Source organism: Caretta caretta, chromosome 2 (genome assembly GCF_965140235.1).
Source record: "Caretta caretta isolate rCarCar2 chromosome 2, rCarCar1.hap1, whole genome shotgun sequence".
In the NCBI taxonomy this organism is placed as follows: Eukaryota; Metazoa; Chordata; order Testudines; family Cheloniidae; genus Caretta; species Caretta caretta.
The window spans coordinates 156,524,627-156,544,890 of NC_134207.1; the positions used below are offsets into that span (position 1 = coordinate 156,524,627).

A 20,264-nucleotide genomic window follows, 5' to 3' on the forward strand; every position below is an offset into this window, starting at 1 on the left:
ATTACAGATTTCAGCCCAACATATGTATATCTGTTTGGTGCTTGGTTTTGTTGTTGTTGTTTTCATTTGTGTTTTGTTTATTACAGTTTGTAGAAATGTCCCTATCACACCTTCTAGGCATACATACAAACAACCATAAAAATAAATACATATATTTTCCAACTGAACTAGTGCCAATTAACAATAAATCCCCAAAAGAAAACCAATGTAAACAAACCAACACTCAGGAAAAGTGTAAGAGACAGACAGGCCATACAATGTACTCGAAAAGCCAACAAATTCAAATTGTTGGACCAAGGGGAGCAGTGAATTGAGTTCAAAGTCCCCCCAGAGTACTCCCAGATAAGCTGTGACCCCACTCTATCTTCAGAGTCCTCTTAAGTGGGGGAAAAAAGAGAGACAAGCCCAACATCTTCCCTTGCTAGGGACTACAGCCCTGACAATAATACCTCTGCCAGCAGCGTCAGAGGTAGCTGACATCATCATGGACATTTGATCTTTGTGCACCTTGTAAAGAATTGTACAATGAACCGTGTTAAATGTATATTAAACGATGTCAGAAAAATAGATATTGTTGTGACGGTGCCCCCCATAAGTCTTTATGGAAATATGCTTATGAATGTATATATGACATAGCTAGAATATGTTTTATGCTATATATGCATGTAACATATTTCTGTAAAGGTTATGATCTACTGAATCTATTAATCCTATTTGTATGCCTCTATCATTTTTATATTCGAAGTTATGAATATTGGCTGTGTACTGGCTTGTTTTTTAAGTAGCCTTAGTAGAGCATTTGGTCAGCTTCTTGAGAAAGGAATGTGCAAATTATGTGCCCAATCAAGAAACATTTAAAGGACAATGAATCTTGTAAGGCTCCAATCCACATAAGAAGTCTACCTGAGAAAACGTTCAAGGAAGCATGTGAACCATGGCTGCTACCTGTAAGCTCTGAGTCATGCATGGACATGTGACTTGCCCATGTAACTCCAAAACTCCATCTTGGAGCTGGACTTTGCATAGGAGAGAGGAGTGGGTCTCCACACACAAGAGAAAGTCTATTTAAGCCCGTGGGAGACCCCTCTATTTGGTCTTCAGCTGGCTCAAGAGCTAGCCTTTCCACCGCCAAGGATACCTGAAAGATACTGAAAAGGACAGTAACTACAGGGGGTGTGAGTGATTGCTGAACCCAGACTAGAAGGAGACAAGTCTGTAAAAGGAAGCTTACTGGAATTCCTCTAAGGGTGAGGTTTTTATCTGTATTCAGTTTTCTTAGACATAGACTTGCATATTCTATTTTATTTTGCTTGGTAATTCACTTTGCTCTGTCTGTTACTACTTGGAACCACTTAAACCCTACTTTCCGTATTTAATAAAATCACTTTTTACTTATTAATTAACCCAGAGTATATATTAATACCGGGGTAGGGGGGCAAACAGCTGTGCATCTCTCTCTATCAGTGTTATAGAGGGTGAACAATTTACGAGTTTACTCTGTATAAGCTTTACACAGGGTAAAATGGATTTATTTGGGGTTTGGACCCCATTGGGAGTTGGGCATCTGAGTGTCAAAAACAGGAACACTTCTTAAGTTGCTTTCAGTTAAGTCTGCAACTTTGGGGCACATGGTTCAGACCCTGGGTCTGTGTTGGAGCAGACTGGTGTGTCTGGCTCAGCAAGACAGGGTGCTGGAGTCCCAAGCTGGCAGGGAAAGCAGGGGCAGAAATAGTCTTGGCACATCAGTTGGCAGCCCCAAGTGGGTTTCTGTGATCCAACCTGTCACAATTGTATATTTAATAGTGTTATAAGAAAATGTAAAAGGGAACTTTGCTGCTTTCTGACTGTGTCTTCTTGACATAGCTATTAAAACACTGCTGAAACAACGTCTAAGGTAGTAAAAATCAAAGCTGGTTTGTGTCTTATCTACAGTGGAATTCTTGGCTTGTGTAGATAACAAGACAAAGCAAGCCACACAAATGTCTGATTTACTAGGCGGCTGCAGATCTCCCTAGTAAGATAAACTGAGAGGATGGTACTGAGTGGACAAAACTAGCCAACCAGCAACTCCAAGGCCACTGTTCCACAGGGCTCTCTGGTGCTAACAGGTTCCAACCTGCCACCCAGGGACCTGCTAACTGTTGTCAGAATAGGAGCTGAACTCAGACAGAGGACCCCAATCTTGGGAGCTGACTGGCAGAATGCTGAGGGTCCTAATTGGTCCACAGCTCCTATTTATACACAGCGTAGGAACAGGAATTTGCCCATACAACTGGGATCCATCTTGCTCTGGACTGTGTGCCTTGTGCTTCCTCCTTGGCCTCCTGCTCTCCTGGCTACACATCCTGGTACCCTGACCTGGCCATCTATCCATTGCTCTGCTCTCAAGTTTGTCTCCTGCTTCTGATCTCCAGGTAACCTAACTCTGCCAGTCTCCTGACAGTTGACTCTCAGTTTGCCTTCTGGCCTGTCTCAGACTCTGATCTCGTGATATTTGACCTGGCCTGTCTCCCAACTCCTGCTCTAACCACTAGGTAAGATCATCCACATCCCAGTCATGACAGCCACAAAAAGCAGATAAATAAGAATAAGACAACTGTAGTAAGAAATAATGGAATACATGAAAGCAATGAAAAGACAGCTGGGTTGAGTGAGTGAGGAGGATAGCAAAGGCGAAAATATATATTCAGTATATTGCTTTTTAAAAAATGTATCAGTTAAAAGGATCTGTGGTTAGTCTGTATGAAAATATATTGTGCATTTTAATTAAATTTAAATTTCTAGCAGGAACTTTAAAATATTAAAAATGTATCTTGTAAATAAGAAATGCATTATTCACCATTTTCTAAAATAATAAAGTAAAAATTAAGAATCTGAATATATTTAAACTAAATAAATGTGTATAGACATGTATCTTCCTGGTTAGCAAAAAGAGCACCTAATTTAGTGTAAAGTCTATATTTAATTGCAAATTAATAAATTTTAATGAAAAAGGAGTACTTGTGGCACCTTAAAGTTGTAGCTCACGAAAGCTTATGCTCAAATAAATTTGTTAGTCTCTAAGGTGTCACAAGTACTCCCTTTCTTTTTGCAAATACAGACTAACACGGCTGCTACTCTGAAACCTAAATTTTAATGGTTACCAACCAATGAGAATCAACATTTCTTTAAGAAAATAACTAAAAAGTACAAATGCAAAACACCATTAAAACTGATTTGTTAAGTCAAGGTTTCCTGATTGCTTATTTAAATCATGATTAAATTGCTTTGATTTCCACCCTGTTTTTATATATATTTTATTTTTTTGAGTTCCCCACTACATTTTTGAAAGCATTACTTTAATGAGAATCTTTCTGTGAACCAGAAATAAATTCTGTTTGGGCATGGCAAATGAAAATGGAACATTAAGGAATGTTGTTGAACATCTGGTAAATATTGCAAAAGCTATTTCATACCTGGCATGGACCCTTGTATGATACATTTTTTCCCTTTTGGTACAAAGTACACAAGTTATTATATTCCATATTATCTGTGTCACAAACAGGATCCCGTAACTGATCACAGTTGAATTGTCTTGGCACACATTCATGCTGGCTACATCCAAACTTTTCAAAACTCGTTAAGCAAACCTGCTGCTTTGGTATGCACCTGCATAAATTAATAACATTTTCACATTATGTAGGTTTATTAACTCAAAATATTCAGGGGAACATTAACTTTTGGAATTCTTTCACAAGCTTTAGAGCTAGGTATGGCTAAGCAGAGTTGTAGAAAACTTGTGTAACAAAATATTTCAGGTAATCTAGCTTCAGGGTTCATTACAAACCTAGTATTGCATAAAATTTTGTCAAGGTCTATGAACCTGAGATGAGATTCAAAACACAAATCCTCCTCGCCCCAAGTGTTCTGTGGTGGGTTTGGGGCAAACTAAACTAAACTTGCTAAAACTATCAGGTTCTGAGTTTCGCTTTGTAAATATAGGTTCAAGCAAAAAGTCAGCTTATGACCCCATCTGAATCAACACCAAAACAACAAACAAAAGCAAAAAGTTAACTGAATTTTTATGAACAGAAACAGCTATGTTGCACAATTCTAGCTCAACACTGCCCTGAGATAGTATACAATTTCCATTAAAATCAATCAATTAATGGAATTTGGTCCTTTATGTTAAACATGTTATATAAAGCCTAGGATTGAAAAAAAAAACTGAAAAATGTAATCCCTAATATAACTTCTCTTCTGACAGTGACATCTCCCCTAATCTGTCACTGAAGGGAAATACAGAGCAGCAAAGAACAGAAATAGAGAGGGAAAGGATGCTAAGATAAATTAACACAAATACTTTTTTTTATACAAAGTAAGTGCTTTATATGGAATTTTATCTGGGAACCACTGTTTACAGCACCTTCTTGCCAAGATATCCCTCTGTTAAGGGTGGAAACTCTAACCTGTAGTGTTTGATGAATGTACTGATGGAAAGCCAAATGGCTGTTCTACAAATCTCCTCTATCTGCTCATAATACTACCAATCCTTTTGTGGTGCGTGCCTTAATTGTCACAGAGGCCTATTTGACTGAAGATAGTCAGACACTAATATTGGGAGCTGTGCATTTTATTTATTACGTATCTTTTAGTTCTCTCGTGAGTGGTATTGTGCCACATTTTTGTTTATGTTCTTTTAAAGAGTATCTGACTGTCTGTAAAAATGAAACAGCAGGGACTGGACAGAGACAGAGATTTCACAAATTAGCAATATAACACTTAGCACTTATATAATGCCTTTCACCAGAGAAGTTATAATTGCTTTACAACGGTGGGTATTGTTTTTATTTTACAGATGAAAAAAAGGCACAGATCACTTCTGACTCAGTTCCTTTCTTTAACCATTTGACTGAACAGACATCAGATGGCATCTTGAACAAAGGTTACAAAAAGGTAAAATGCCCCATATCTTATTTCCAATTCCATAAACCATCTAGTCCCCCCATTATCACAATTATATAATAATTCTGTTTTATTTCTAAAAGTAGAATCTGCAGCAGGCATTTTAAAGGAAGTGTTAACATTCCAGAAATGATCAACAGAACAAAATGCAGACACTTACTGCAAACTGTGACTATTGTAAAATTAGAAAGTAGGTATCTCACAAATTCCCACTTGTTTACTTGACTTGTGAAATATTGCTATAATTTACAATATATAGTATCATTGCCAGGGAAGGAAGTATAAACTGATTTATCAATTAAAAACAATTTACATATTTAATCGTTACCTCTGATTTTTGGTACAAGGATTAGGGTTACAAGGATCCTTGGAGATACATGATCCAAATTCAAACTGATTGTCCTGGAGCCCAACACATCGTGCTATGCATGCGCTTGGATATGTGCGTCCATTTTGCCCACATACAGGGACAAACTGATCAGCACAGTTACATGGTAGACCTGAAAAAATGATATACAGATTAGTAATTTGGCTTGTATATTTTCATTGGCAGAGAGTGTACAAAATATTAGGGTATGTGTGACCAGCAGCTGAAGCAAATAACTGAGCTAGCTGTATTGGGACAAGTCATATGTAACCTTGGGCAAGTCATTTGACCTTCTTTGGCCTCAACTCAGTGCAAAAATCTTAGAGTATGTCTACACTTAAAACACTACAGCGGCAGTTGCACTGCTGTAGCACTTCAACGTGGACATTACCTATGCGAGTGGGAGGGTTTCTGCCATTGGCATAGGTAGCCCACTCCCCCAAGAGGCAGTAGCTAGGTTGATGGAAGAATTCTTCGGTCAACCTACTACTGTCTACACTGGAGGTCACGTTGGTATAGCTACATGTGTCAGGGGTATGAAATCCACACCCCTGAGAGATGTAGCTATACCAATATTAAGTTTCTAGTGCAGACCAGCCTTTAGTTTAAAAAAAAAGAAAAGAAAAGAAAAGAAACAGAGCCATAGTGAATTGCCACTGAAATTTTGAAATTTTCTGGATAAACTGCAGGAAGAGTTGTAAGTCAGCCTTTTACTTTACTGTTAGAACTAAAAATGAACAAGTAAAGTTTCTGGATTTTGGAAAACGTTACCTGTAAACATACGACGTTCCTCTGCTGAGCTATGCTCATTAAGACACTGACGAGTGGAACATATCAAGTTTCCAGCGAAACAAGAACAGACATTACAATCTATGTTAAAGGATGTTCCATGGCCTTAAAATAAAAGAGAGATGTATTTTATGTGTATAATTACAAATGAGTACAGACATTCCCCCCACCAAGAGACACTGATCTAAAAAGAACTGGAGTACTTGTGGCACCTTAGAGACCAACAAATTTTGTTCTTTTTGCAGATACAGACTAACACGGCTGCTACTCTGAAACCTGATCTAAAAGACTTATTTTATATTGTTAAAGCTGCAGACAGAATTCCATTATAAACTATTCCCCAATTTTCTCATGTTTATGAAACTTTCAGAAATGTGTGTGTTTGTTTTTTGAGTTGAAATTTCTATTCTTGGTCAGAGTTCAGAATATTTTTGTATTTAACTTAAGGAAAATCCACACACTCATGTTTCTGACTAATGGGAAAGTGGGGGAAAATACTCAACAGGCAGTTCCTTTTATTTATTTATTTTTTTTGGGGAAGAAATGTATAAATGAAATGCTAAAACCTATGTAAAACTGAAATGTTAAGGTTGCAAAAACAAAATACTCAGGAAATGAAAATGCTAAGGCTCTCCAGATTGGTGTAAAAAACGTTTATAACACCTTGGCTTGTGATTTTCTTTTTTTAATGTTTGACTTCCTTAAAGATACGTTTAAAGATACTTTTCTGTTGAGTTGCACGTAGGTAAACTCCAGGTAAGTTTGCTAACTTTTGTATTATAGATTTTTTTCCCCTCAATAGTATTAAAATTTCTGTTTAAAGTGCAATGTAAGACCATCACATCCTGCGCTAGATCCTTATTTATGAGCCTGCACCCTTTGCACTGCTCACTTCCCTCCCCGGTGTGCCCCCTTTTTATGAGCTGAGAGTTATATCTCAATCTAACCCATAGTCAATAATTTGCAAATGTTTTTTATGATCTTAATCTAGCTCCCAGTGCACATCTGTCCAAGTTTAAAAAAAAAAACACATCACAATCTGGCATTATTAGCCGCAGGCAGCTGTGTCTACTCAGTAGCAGAATGGAATAATGAGTGTTTACAGTCACGACTGAGACATACTGGCAAAACTGTATAGAGGAATTTAGGGCCAGATCCTTTAAAGGGATAATACATAAACATAAAGGCCTATCCTCAGAGTTTTCAGGACTGAGCCCTTAATATTGCAGCTGCCAAGGCCCAATTTGGTTTCAGTGTTTTACTTTCACAGTCACTTACGGTAGGTCTACGCTGCAATTAAAAATCTGTGGCTGACCTATGCCACCTGACTCAGGGTCATGGGGCTTGGGCTAAGGGGCTGTTTAATTGTGGTGTAGACATTTGGGCTTGGGGTGGAGCCCGGGTTCTAGGACCCTGAAAAGTGGGGAAAGAAAGCAAGAAAACAGCCCCACAGCCTGAGCCCTGTGAGCCCAAGTCAGCTAGCACTGGCCAGCTGTGGGTGTCCAACTGCAGTGTAGACATACTGTAAGATTCAACAAACTAATCACCCCTTAATCTAGATGGCAATCCTTCACAACAAATAAGCCAAAATTAGTAAATGCCATTTCTGTAATGAAATACAGATAAATGTAACAGTATGAAAGCAGACCAGATTAAGGAGTGGTTAGTTTGTTGAATCTAAGTGATTGTGAAACAACTTATATATTTAAATCTGCAACCTTAACATTGCATTAATATAGATTTTTTCATATAATATAGTAAAAGGTTATCTGAAGATGAATTCCTACATTGGGCCTGATCTTGCAAACATTTATTACAGACCATAATGGTTACTACTGTGAGTATCCCACTGTAAACTCCAAATAAAAAGACCCGGAAAAAAATCAATGTTAGAATAAGCAATTCCTGCCTTTATGAAAGTAAAATAAATATTCCATCTTCATCATTCCATGAGAAACTATGACAAATGCTTTGCAAATAGGTTTTTTTGTTTACCCTAACTTGAGTCATAGCATTATTTGATTCAGCTAAGTTCTAATGAAGTTTCTAAACCAAACACAAAGAGAGGCACTTGTAAACTATGGATAAACAATGGGTAAACTTAATATATGCACCTTAACTGTAAACAATGAAATCCATGGAACCTTTTAGAGTATACTAGTAGAGTATTGAAAGAAAAACTTCCATAAAAGCAGTTACACTTTTAGATAACAATTAAAGAATCAATATTTATGTCTTGCTACTGTGTGTGGTTTTTGTTCTTTCTTTTTAAGAAAGATTTATGTACTTTATGTTGTTCAGAGAGTATTTTTCTCTATAGAAATCTCATGAAACCACCTAATACAGAATGTTGCTCAAACACATGAGACTATATCACTGCAGGAGTAGGGACTGGGGAATAAGCTCTGCACAGCGTTCCTCCACCAACTCTATGGAGTAAGCCTGTCTAAGTCAAGACCGCCAGAGGCAGCATTCACTTATGCTCTTCTGTGGCTATTGCCACGCCCCCATTTGGAGGAGTTCCAAGTGTACTCCCGGGAGCGAGAGCCCTTGGCACCATGGCTCCTTAAATAACTCACAGTCAGGGAACTTGAAAAGGCCAGAGAACATGAATCAGTGCTGAGGGGACAGGGTCTGCAAGCAGATGGCCTTGGCCTTCACAGCCCTCCCAGAAAAAAGCTCTCAGTTTTTAGAAAGCGAGTCTAATCCTGTACTTACTTTTCCTTTGTCCTCCAACAATACATGACTTTTGAAGGTCAACACAATGCATCTCCATACAGTTTTCTAAAAGTCCACTCTGTCCACAGGTACAAATTTTGAAGCAACCAACATCTCCTGCAGATGATGGAACCTGAATAAGTGTACCTTGGCGGACAATAAAATCTGAAGCTTCTCCTAACTTGCAACCTATGCACACAAAAGAAACATTAGCTCAATAACAAGTAATTATGTTTCAGAAATGTTTAGGGATAACAAATACTCTGTGTGAAGAAATTCTGATGATGAAAAATCACTTCTGAGGATTGTGGAAAATATATATACACATCTTCAAATTTCTGCAAAAATGGAAAGCAGTTTTTGGAGGCAGAGGAGTGTCATTTTGCATCCAAAAGTGGTTCTCTTTGTGACTAATGACATTGGTACAATCCATATTACTCTGGGGAAAGGATTTCACCATTTTCATTTTCAGGATCAATGATAACTGGCAGGAGCGTGAAGAATTTGCCCAAGATAAAATTCTTAAGTACGTGCAGAAATACTACTTTTTGCATGCAAATGCAGAAAGAAAATGTGTAGTTTCACATCACTCTAATCAGCTCTCCTTGTTTCCCATCATTCTGTGGCAGAATATGTGGGCACGACAAATACCACACACTTCAGATACACCAGCCCCTAACCTGTACTGAAGTCTAGCAGCTAAGCTCTGTTATTTCTCTTTCCTGACCTTCTTTCCTCTCCCTTGCTTCCATTCTTGTGTGCATTTTGAAGACACTCAAGAACACATTATAAAAATATGTTAACAAAATAAAAAGGAATAAAAAAGTTAAGGAAAAGAATAAGGAAAAGGAAGAGATAGAAAAACAGCAGTGAGATGGAGAAAGGAAAAGGAGGAGGATTAAAAGCCAGAAGGTGCAAGGGATAGTGAAAGGAACAGGAAAGAAGAGATTACTTACCTCTACAGTAGTTAGAGTTCTTCAAGATATTTTGTCATTGTTGGTGCTCATGCTAGGTGTATGGCATGCAGGTGCACCTTTGATTGGAAATTTTTTGACAGTAGTGTCCGCCGCATCTGTACCCTACACATTCTCATGCTCCAGAATGAGGTTATATAGGGAGAGTTGGACCTGCCGCAACTCCAGCTCCTTCTCAACTCCGAAGTTCAAGGCAAGAATTCTGAAGCAGAGGGGAAAGGAGGGAAGGTAGTGGAGCACCCAGAGGGACAAAACACCTTGAACTTAAGTGACTGCAGAGGTAAGTAACCTCACCTTCTCCAGGCTATTGTCTCTAGGGGGGCTCTACGTTAAGTGACTGCAGAGCAGTACCTTAATTACAGTAGTGGGTGTTGAGGAGATGAGTTAAGAACAGTTCACAGAATGGCCTCAACAAAAGCTGCATCAGGTCTGAAAGTGTGAACAATAGCATAATGCTGCAAAAATGTGTGCACTAATGATCAGATGGCAGCTTTGAAATGTCTGCAATGAGTATGTTCTTAGGCAGAGCTACAAAGGTAGATTGAGCTCTGATAGAATGGGCTGTCACCCTACGTTAAAGGTGCACCCCACAAGCTTTGCAACATATTAAGCTGCACCCTGAGACCTATTCAGATAGACTCTGTGAGGAAAGAGGAGTTCCTTTTATTCTCTCAGCAATGGAGATAGGATCTGAAAGGCAATAGTTAGTTAGTCCTGTGGCAATAAAAAGTGAGGGCTCTTCTGAAAGCTAGAGGATGTAGACTGGCCTCTTCCCTTGAAGCATGAGGTTTGGGATAGAAAACCAGTAGCTGGATGTCCTGATTGACATGAGAGTCCAACAAGACTTTAAGCAGGAAATGAGGATGAGGACAAATAGTCACCTTGTCTCAACAGAACACAGCGTAGAGGTGGATCAGTCATAAGGACTCCCAGTTCACTTATTCTTTTGGCCGAAGTAATGGCTACAAGGAAGGCTGTTTTAAGAGACAAGTGCAGAAGAGAACAACTGCACATGGGCTCAAAGGGTTTTTTTTATTCCCTCAAAGCATTAAGGACTAAATTAAGGTTGAGTGGACTGTATTACAGGAGGAAAGAGTTTGGTCAAACCCTTCAGAAAACTTTTAGTGGTAAGGGGAGTAAAAACTGAAACCCCCTCAACTGGTTGGTGAAAGGCTGTAATAGGAGCCAGGTGGACCCTGGCTGACCTGAAAGATAAATCCCAGGGTTTTTAATTCAGCAGGTAATCCAGTATGGTAGAGAGAGAAGACTCAGACGAAGACAACAACCACTGTGCACAAAAAATGCTTCCACTTCTGCAGGTATGTTTTCCTTAGGACATGCTTCTTACTGTTTAGGAGCACAGGCTGCACCTCAGGAGAATTGTCCTGTTCTAAACCAGAGAGCAATCAAGGAGCCATGCCCAAAGATGTAGCAATGAGAAGCTGGTGTAGGTTACACAGTCTGATTTCTGGGTCAGGTGGTCTGTCACCAAAGGGAGGAGAAGAGGTGGTCTCAGCACTAGGCAAATGAGGTGTGACAACCAACCTGTCTGCTTTCTCCCTCTCTCTGCTTGTTTAGGACTTTGAGAAGCAAAGGCATTTGAGGGTAGGCATATAGCAGCGCACAGAGCGTGGCAGTCAGGAGAATTCTGGGAAGCCTGAGATGAGGCAGATCTTCCAAAACATATGATTGTTCAGTTCCTATTCATGATCCTGAAGGAAATGCTTGCTTAGATAGTCTGCAATCGTGTTCTGCAGATCTATTAGGTATGCTGGAGAGATTGATTTGGTGGATTAGACACCAATTCCAGAGTTTTATTGCTTCTGCAATTAAGGACAGGGACTTTGCTCCTCCTTGGTTGATGTAGTACATCATTGCCATGTTGTCTGTCATAATACTTACAAAGTGGTCCTTGATATTGGATAAGAAATGACAGCATGTGTAATGGACTGCCTATAGCTCAAAGATGTTGGTATGGAGCAATGATTCCTGGGGATCCACGTGCCTTGTGATATGAAGTCCTTAAGGTGAGCTCCTGAACCCAGCATAGATGTGTCTGAGGTGATGGTCCTTATGGGAGGTAGATATGAAAAAGGTGTCCCAATGCAGACCTTGCAGGGGTCCTTCCAGCAAGAGAGGGTCGAGGACTTTCTGGAGTATGGACACTTTTGGACAGGCTGTGTCTGTTGCATGTATAAACAGTTCGAGCCAGGCTTGAAGGCATCTGGAGTGAGGCATAACAAATGTGCAGGCTGCCATATGGCCAAGGAGCTGTAAGCAAGACCTCGCTGTGGTCTGAGTGCTCTGCTTTCGAGTAGATGAGATGGAGTGTGGAAAATATCCAATAGGGAATGCTGGGCCTCCTGAACCTTCTCAAGAGGAATTAGTAGTGTCTCAGCCACGCTCTTCATCAGATCCCAAAAAACTTTAAAGTCATCACTGCAGGATGATGGAGGGGACAGGACTGCTTCATCTGGGGATGCCAATCATTTATTGGAAGGAGGTGTTTCCTCCTCAACCATTGGCTCCTGATCCTCTGAAAAAAAGTCTCCATGAGAAGGTGGAGCTTGCTGTGGAAGGGGTACTCTGGGCCTGAAGGCTCCTCTTGGTGGGCCTTTTTACATCAAGGCATCCTGTAAAACTGGTCAGTGTAGAGGATCCATGTGGTAGAATGCCAACATGGTGAGGCATATGGAAAAGGGGTGGGACCCCAGGGATGTTCCTGCCAACACTGGACTAATTCCCAGAGTATCCTTGTCAGGGTACATGACAAGGGACGGAGGCTGTAAGGGAAAGGTAATCAAATCCTGGACAGAAATATTTTACTCTGAAGACGTATCATCCCATGTCCAATAGAGGAGCTAGAGTAGTGGGTACTGGCAGATGAGTCGGTACCAGTGGTAGAATAGATGCCGGCATCCAAGTCCAAAGTTGGCAAGCTTGTGCCCAGGAAAAAATAAGGAATACTAAAATAAAATAAGATACAGATAGCTAGAAGATAAGCTAGTGGACACTGCAAAGCTCTGTCTCTAAACGCAGGTGGTTGAAAAGGAACTGAGTGGCAATAAAGCTGACCCTCCCTATATATCCTTGTTCTGGAGCACATGGAAGTGAAAGACGCAAGCATGGACCCACTGACACTGTTGAACAAATCTTTGATCGAAGGTGTATGGGTACCTTACATGATGCCCCCCCTAGGGACAGTAACTCGAAGAACTAAAGTTGGGGTTTTTTTTGTTTTAAGTAAGATAAGAGTAACTAATTACTAAACTAAACCCATGGATTGTCAATTTTTAAAATAATTATTAAACACAAGGAAGATGTTAGTCACATTTCAACCTTCTGAAATACAGTTTCTGTCTCCATTAGCAATGGGTTTGTTTGCTCCTAGATCAGCCACTTTGAATCACTCTCATGTAACAAGGTCAGGCCAGTGCAATCCAATGCAGTGGAATCCATCTTTTTCAGCCTCAGGGCCAAACGTACTATTTCATAAAAGTCATGGGGACACAATCAATACTTTTAACTAGTTCTCTGAGCTCAGGCAGAGCCACTCAAGCACCTGTCCATTCTCTCTCCAGGGCTCCCACAGCCCAGCAGGGATGTAGGTAGTGGAACAGCCAACCAGCGAGCTACCCTTCCTTCCTTTGCGATATAGCAGATGGCCAGTGAGGGAAACTGCTGAGCAGCTGCAGGAGTAAAGTAACAGCAGCTGTTCAGAGCACTCCCAGCTCTCATCAGAGATGCTCCTGAGGCTGCACAGGGAAATGGTGGGATGTAGCTGGGGAGGTGATAACCTCTACTTATTCCCAGTAGCAATGGAGCTGATTCAAAAACTTCAATTAAATCAGTCTCTCTCTCTCTCTCAGGGGGACATATTTTCAATTCACAATCAAATAAAAATATTCTTCCTAACACAATTGCCCTCAAGGGACAAAATTTAGGGGCACAAGTGGCCTCCAGGCCACAGGTTGAATCCTGCTTCTTTAAAGGGAACTGAAAGAAATGGTGGTGATATCTGTCCATAAGACTGATGGTGTTCAGTCACCCTTGGCGACTGGGTTTATGACTTGGGAAGTCTGGTTAGAGAATCAGGTAGCAGCAGTCAAAAAGGCATTTTACCATATCTGAATTCGGCCGTATCTTTTAAACGAGGATCTTGCTATCATCATCCATGTCTGCCACTTCAAAGTTAAACTATTGCAATGTACCCTATATGTGAGGCTATATCTCAAATTCATGATTTGGCATTTGGACTTGGTGCAAAAGGCAGCTCGGGTGGCATTCATTATATGACACCTGACACTGCTCTAGGACCTGCACTGTTTACCTGCAAGTTTCTGGAAAGACTTTAAAGGTGCTATTTTTGACCAATTAAGCCTAGGACCAGACTACTTGAGATACCACCTTTCTCTAATACAGGTCAGAGTAGAGGTTAATGGAAGCATTGCTGCTATATCACTCTCAATATTGTCAAAAGGACAACTGGTCAGGCATTTGCCATAAGGACCTTCAGGGCTCTTGGAATGTTCTCGAGACCCTGGTCTAAAACAGCCGATACCTGAGGACTTTCAGGACTCACTGCAGGGTCATTTGTTTCACCTGGCTGGGAAGTAGTATTTGACTGTATGCTGCTGCTTGCTGAAGGGGTGAGTTGATTCATATTGCATTATGTTTTTGTAATTTTAAATAATTAGCAGGATGCTCAGAGGCTGCACACTTTTATTTATTCTAAATTGAAATAAAATAAACATTCAGATCTCCTACCGGACAGGAAATTCCTTAGCATGTGTGTCTTCTGAGCGAAGGGAGAAAAATGAAAAAAGGGAAATGAGAAATTCTTGGGGAGATCTAAAAAACTCAAGAAGTTGAAAAGACAACCCCCCCTCCCTTGTTGGGAAAAAATGGTAACTGTGACAATCTTAAAACAGTTTTTCCTTTTTTGGAATATTACCAGTACATTTTAAAATGTTTAGCAAAATCTCTACAATTCATGTTTAACTAACAGCTAAAGTGTAAATAGCAGTCCAGACCTCTTACCTTGAACACAAAAATAGGGAAGACAGGGTTCTCCAGACTGACATCCTTTTCTATTTACTTCACACAACTGATTGGCAGCACAAGGATTTGGATTACATGGATGTGTAACCTCCTCCACAATGTTACCTAAAGAACTCGGGTCTGAAATTGTAATTACAGATCAGCTGCAGTGACTTAAATAATAATGAGGTCCATGATAATTTTTCTAATAAAGCATGGCATTTCCTATTTTGAACACCGAGTTTTATTCTGCCACATACAACTCCTTCAAATCTTTCATTCTCCACTGTTGAGAATGCTTATGTAGAAGCTTGAAATGAGAGGTTACTTGTAATGGATTATCATATTAAGCCCTTCACTCCTGAAAACCCTGACTCAAATTCTACTCACAAGTAACCATGTGTTTAATCAATCTTTTTCCCCAGATAAGTTTTGTCTACAACACAAAACACAAATTGGGACTGATTGGCAGTCTCTAAACAAAAGAAACCTCATGATAGCAACAGCAGGGTTGTTAAAGGACAGCCTTAAGATTAATTGGAAACGTACATAGTTTCAGCCTGAAGATGAATTGGAAACATACATAGTTTCTTGAAGACAATTTGGTATCACTGGTGAACTGTTAAGATTCAACTCAGTTTCCCTCGACTCTGTAGTAATGACTTCCTTGCATAAAGAGAAAAAGGAAAGTGAGGGGAAAGGAGAGACAATGACATGGGAAAGGTAACTCAAATACAGAAATATGCATCTCAGAATCTTTAATAAACCACTTCTGGGAATGATGAGAAGAGGATGTTGTGAAGGATGCTGGGACAGATATTGCATTCACATATTGTATTTTATATTTAAAGCACAAAAACCTCAAACAACAACAAAAAAACATTGTAATAAAGACAGGCCAGACAGTACGAGTCATAAAGTACTCACAGCCTTTTGTATCAATATAGATAATGTGTATTAGTTTCTTTGGGCGGGGGGAGGGAGAGTGTAAAAAAGACTTTGGCCTAACAGGGCCTCGTGTGTACGGGGAGACTTTGGCAAACCAGTAAAGGGCCTGAAACCACTATGGATTATTGCTAAAAGCAGACAAGTCAGCAGGCTCTAAATTGGCCATTCTGCACTCAAGGTAGGAGGCGAGGGGGTTTTGGGTGCCACAGAAAGGGCAGCTTGACCCTGCCTCCTTCCTGATAAGAACTGTGTTGAAGTTGCTGATACATGCATTTTAGAAGAGCAGGATGTGCCCCAGGAATGTCTATTGGGGCCTCAAGGCTGCAAACTCTGGAAAAACCCACACCTGGTTAATCATAATCAGAAGGAACGTCTTGACCATTGAAACTGCTTACTTAACAAGTTTTCTTTAAGGGACATGTCATTCTATTACTAATCTATAAATAAGGGAAAAAAGTTTGAGATCGTGGGACTCTTTTTAGACTCTCCCTCCGGATACATCTTGCAGTCCCCACCGGCAGATGGAAGATTTGGCCACTGGAAGCCTGCCGCTGTATCACTCGAGAGCCACATTCAGCTTCAGTAATTATCAGGTCTGGGGGTGTTTTACTAACCTGTTGCAGACGTGTGGAAGTGCTTGAGATGAAGTAAAGTTTAGCTTTAAGTGAAAGCACTCTTGTGTTGTCCTATTTGTGCCAGCCATCTATCGGTCAGACAGCCATGTCTCCCCTGATTTATTTCCTGACACCACCTCGCATAGAGTAAAAGTTACCAAGAGCTTTGGGTTGAAAGAACCCCGGGTAACACATGGACAATCTCTGGTATATTTAGTAAGCATATAAATCCATGAATAGTTTTATGTATGTTTTCTCTCTGTCCTTTTACCCCAATAAATATACTCTGCTGAGAATGAGCTGTATGATAACTTGAAATGGCTAAAAGAAAAGAAGTACTTGTGGCACCTTAGAGACTAACCAATTTATTTGAGCATAAGCTTTCGTGAGCTACAGCACTCACTGGCCATAGCCCTCAGAGGTAAAGCACAGCAGAAGTGCTGGCTGTTAGGCAGACTGGCTTGCTGGGATATCACAGTATATGGCAGGGGGCTGCGTATCCTCAAATCTCTGCTCAGATAGTAGTGGAACAGCTGAAGGCCTGAGACCCGAATGAGTACTTCTACAGTGGACAAAGGAGCAAGGAATGTAGATGCAATTACCCTGAAACTGTGACAGATGTCTTCTCTTGTGTAGGGAAATGTGGGGGTCATGTTTCATTGTCTTCTTGTTTCTCAGTACTTTTGGGTGTGAAGGGGTTCTTTCTGACACACAGGTTAGTTAACCTTATCAAAAAGACGTTATTATTTTGAAGAACATTAATATTAAAATTCAATGGGCCAGATTTTCAGCTAATATAAGTCAATGCACATCCAGTGAAGCTGCAGAGTATGAGAAGTGAAGCCATGCTGGGGTTCTTGTCCAATATATTAGATGAAATACTTTCAGCTGAACAATTTCATGTGATTCCATTTTAAAAAATGGAAAACTAAATTTTTAGAATTCAAAAGCATTTTACATTCCAACCCTGTTGCACAGATATTTTGGTACTTACTAAGGTATGTATCCAAAGGGATACAGTTCTCAAAGTCATCTGTTGGAGACAGAAGTTCACAAATGCTTTCAGCTGTGTGACCCTCAGGAAATTTATTTTGGTCTCCACATTTCTTGAGAATTTCCACACAATCTGATCTTCAGAGAAAATAAATTATACAGAATGAACACACTACTGGGGGCAAAAAAAATTTTTTTTAGAGAAGCATAAAAAAGTTAATTTCCCCCAGTCATTTACACCATTAATCACACACAAACATACAGAGAGATATACATTTATGGTCTGAAGATAGGAATTATAGAAACTTATTGCTGAAACTGCAGGTTTTTTCACCCTGGGTTTGGACAGTTTGTTTTGTAACTGTGCCAAAGCAAAAACAACAAGAAAATCAACAAAAACCTCTGTGACCTTAAGAGCCCCTTTATGCCAGCTGGCAAAGGGCACACACACTGTTGTCAGGATATTTCGGCAAACGGTCTTGTAAGAGATTATATAAGAACTGGTCACACACTGGTCATGAACAACACTGTGTGATATATGGACCGTTTCTGTATGAAAAGTTATGTGTATACGTGCTGGAAATGTTTCCTAAAATATGTTTTGGAGGCAGTGGATAAACAAGCCTGCCTTATGCAAAGGAAAAACAGTGATTAACCTTTCCATAACTGTTGTTCTTCAAGATGTGTTGTACGTTCCCATTCCGCTTTAGGTGTTTGTGCGCTCCAGTGAACAGTTGTCAGAAACCTTTTACCCGTAGCAGTACCATCAGCGCAGCCCAAACAATCTCTGCTCTCTCACACATCACATAGGCATAAAGAGCTGAGCTGCCTCAGGCCCCCCTCAGTTCCTCCCTACCAGAACAAATCCAATAGAGAGGGGAAAGAGAGCAAGTCATGGAATGGACATGTGCAACACATCTTGAAGAACAACAGTTACGGAAAGGTTAGTAATTGTTTTTTCCTCTTCAAGTGATTGCACATGTCCATTCCACCACAGATCACTCACTAGCAGTTTTATGTGGAGGGGGGGGTTCAAAATCCATTTGAACAGTGACTGGATGACGACTTGTCTAAATTTAGCATTGTCTCTAGATTGTCTTCCACTGTGCAATCTCTCAACAAACACGTGACATGATGATCAGGTTGCCACTTTGCAAATGTCTAATATGTGCGCATGAACCAGAAAAAGGTCAGAAAAAGAGGCCGTTTGAAATCTAGTCAAACGACCTAATACGCTATCTGACGGCTCCTTATTAGTCAACTGGGAACACAGACAAATACAACCAGATAGCCATGAAAGCACTTCGCATGGAAACCAGACTGCCCGTCATTCTGTCTGAAAATGCAACAAACAATTGAGAAAAAGACCTGAAAGATTTAATCAGTTCCAGATAAAACACTTACACTCTTCTAACGTCTTGAATGTGCAGTGTCTCCTCTCCCTTATTACCGTGAGGCTTAGGGAAGAAGGTCAGTAAGAAAACTACTTGGTTGATATGAAAAGAGGAGACCACTTTTGTAAGAAAACTTGGATGCGAACAAAGGTAAATTTTATCTGTGTAAAAAACTATATATGGAGAATGTGATACTCATGCCCTCAACTCCCCTATTCTCATGGTCAATATAACGGCAATTAAAAATGAAAAGCGTAACAGAGAGCAGGTCGCTAGAGGCTTGAAGGGAGGATTCATCCACTTTAACACTAAATTCAGACTCCAAGATGGATTAGGGCTCTATGTGTGTGGAAACATCCTATCCAAGCCCTTTAAAAATCCTACAACCATCAGGTTAAGAAAAAAAAGGAGTGGTTATCCACAGGAGGATGAAATGCTGATACAGCTTCTGGGGGACCTTAACTGAGCTAACTGCTAATCCTTGATGTTTCAGATACAGAAAATAGCAATATTTTCTCGTGAGGGGGTCCCTGATAGGGACAGGGAAGGGGGAGGGAAGGATGGGGTAGAAACAAAATGAAGCATATATCCCACTTCCACCTTGCTTAGAACCCACCCAACTGTTTTGATGTGGGCCAAGCACGATGGACATGGAACAGGCTGTTCGCAAAAACTGAAAAGAAAAAGATGTCACTCCTAGAACTGACAGACTGCTCTCAACCTGCCCATCAACATAAGCTCTTGGAAGATGCCACCTGCCTTGACAAACTAGCAGCAGCTGAAGCAGAGGGTAGTGGTGGGCATCTTTTGCCAGCTCTGTTCCTTCTCCTTGGTAGTTCTTGGGCTCAAGGGGCAAACCACTGAAAATGCTGAGATTGTTGAGGGTAGAAAGCCTTCCACTTCCCTGCTGGGGTATAAATTCCCAGGGATTTCAGGGTCACTCTAGAATCTGAGACTATGCAGAATCTCAGTCTTTTCTGAGAAGAGCAATGGCCCTTTAAAGGGTAAGTCCCGAACTGTCCATTACACCTCTCGCGGGAGGCCAGAAGAGTGTAACCAGGATGAGTCTCATCATGATAGCAGAGGCCATGTTGCACACTGCAGCATCTGCTGCATTGATTCATCTGCAGAACTGTTCTAATGACCAGCTCACCTTCCCCTATTAAAGTCAGGAGCTCATTTCACCTCATCTGAGAGTTGGTCTTTGAATTTTGAAACAGCATCCCCCAGGGTGAAATTGTAGCATCCCAGCAAAGCTTTCTAAGAAGGGAAATAGTACCATGTCTCCACTCTTTTTGCAGTTGGATGCAGGGAAGCTGGGGTCTGATAGAGGATCTGGGTAGGCTCTAACATAGGGTCATTTATTGGTAGAGCTATTTCAGCTGGAGCCACAGATGTCAGAATGTCTACCAGCTTGTGGGATTTTTCCTGGGCCTCCTGTGGATGAATATCTAGGGCCATAGCCATCTTCCTCCACGGCTCT

At 40.5% G+C, this 20,264-nt stretch overlaps 1 protein-coding gene across 4 annotated transcripts in view; it reads right to left on the bottom strand.

Moving 5' to 3' along the window:
- RECK (reversion inducing cysteine rich protein with kazal motifs) overlaps window positions 1–20,264 on the bottom strand; it is a 139,001-nt gene that overhangs the window by 39,111 nt on the left and 79,626 nt on the right. For all 4 annotated transcript variants that reach the window (XM_048839399.2, XM_048839398.2, XM_075125512.1 and 1 more), the window contains 6 exons: window positions 17,389–17,525; window positions 14,833–14,973; window positions 8,819–9,007; window positions 6,083–6,205; window positions 5,273–5,444; window positions 3,456–3,648 (listed from right to left, as the gene is read on the bottom strand). In XM_048839399.2, coding sequence (XP_048695356.2) covers window positions 3,456–3,648; window positions 5,273–5,444; window positions 6,083–6,205; window positions 8,819–9,007; window positions 14,833–14,973; window positions 17,389–17,525 — 955 coding nt within the window. The remainder of the gene's footprint in view (window positions 1–3,455; window positions 3,649–5,272; window positions 5,445–6,082; window positions 6,206–8,818; window positions 9,008–14,832; window positions 14,974–17,388; window positions 17,526–20,264) is intronic.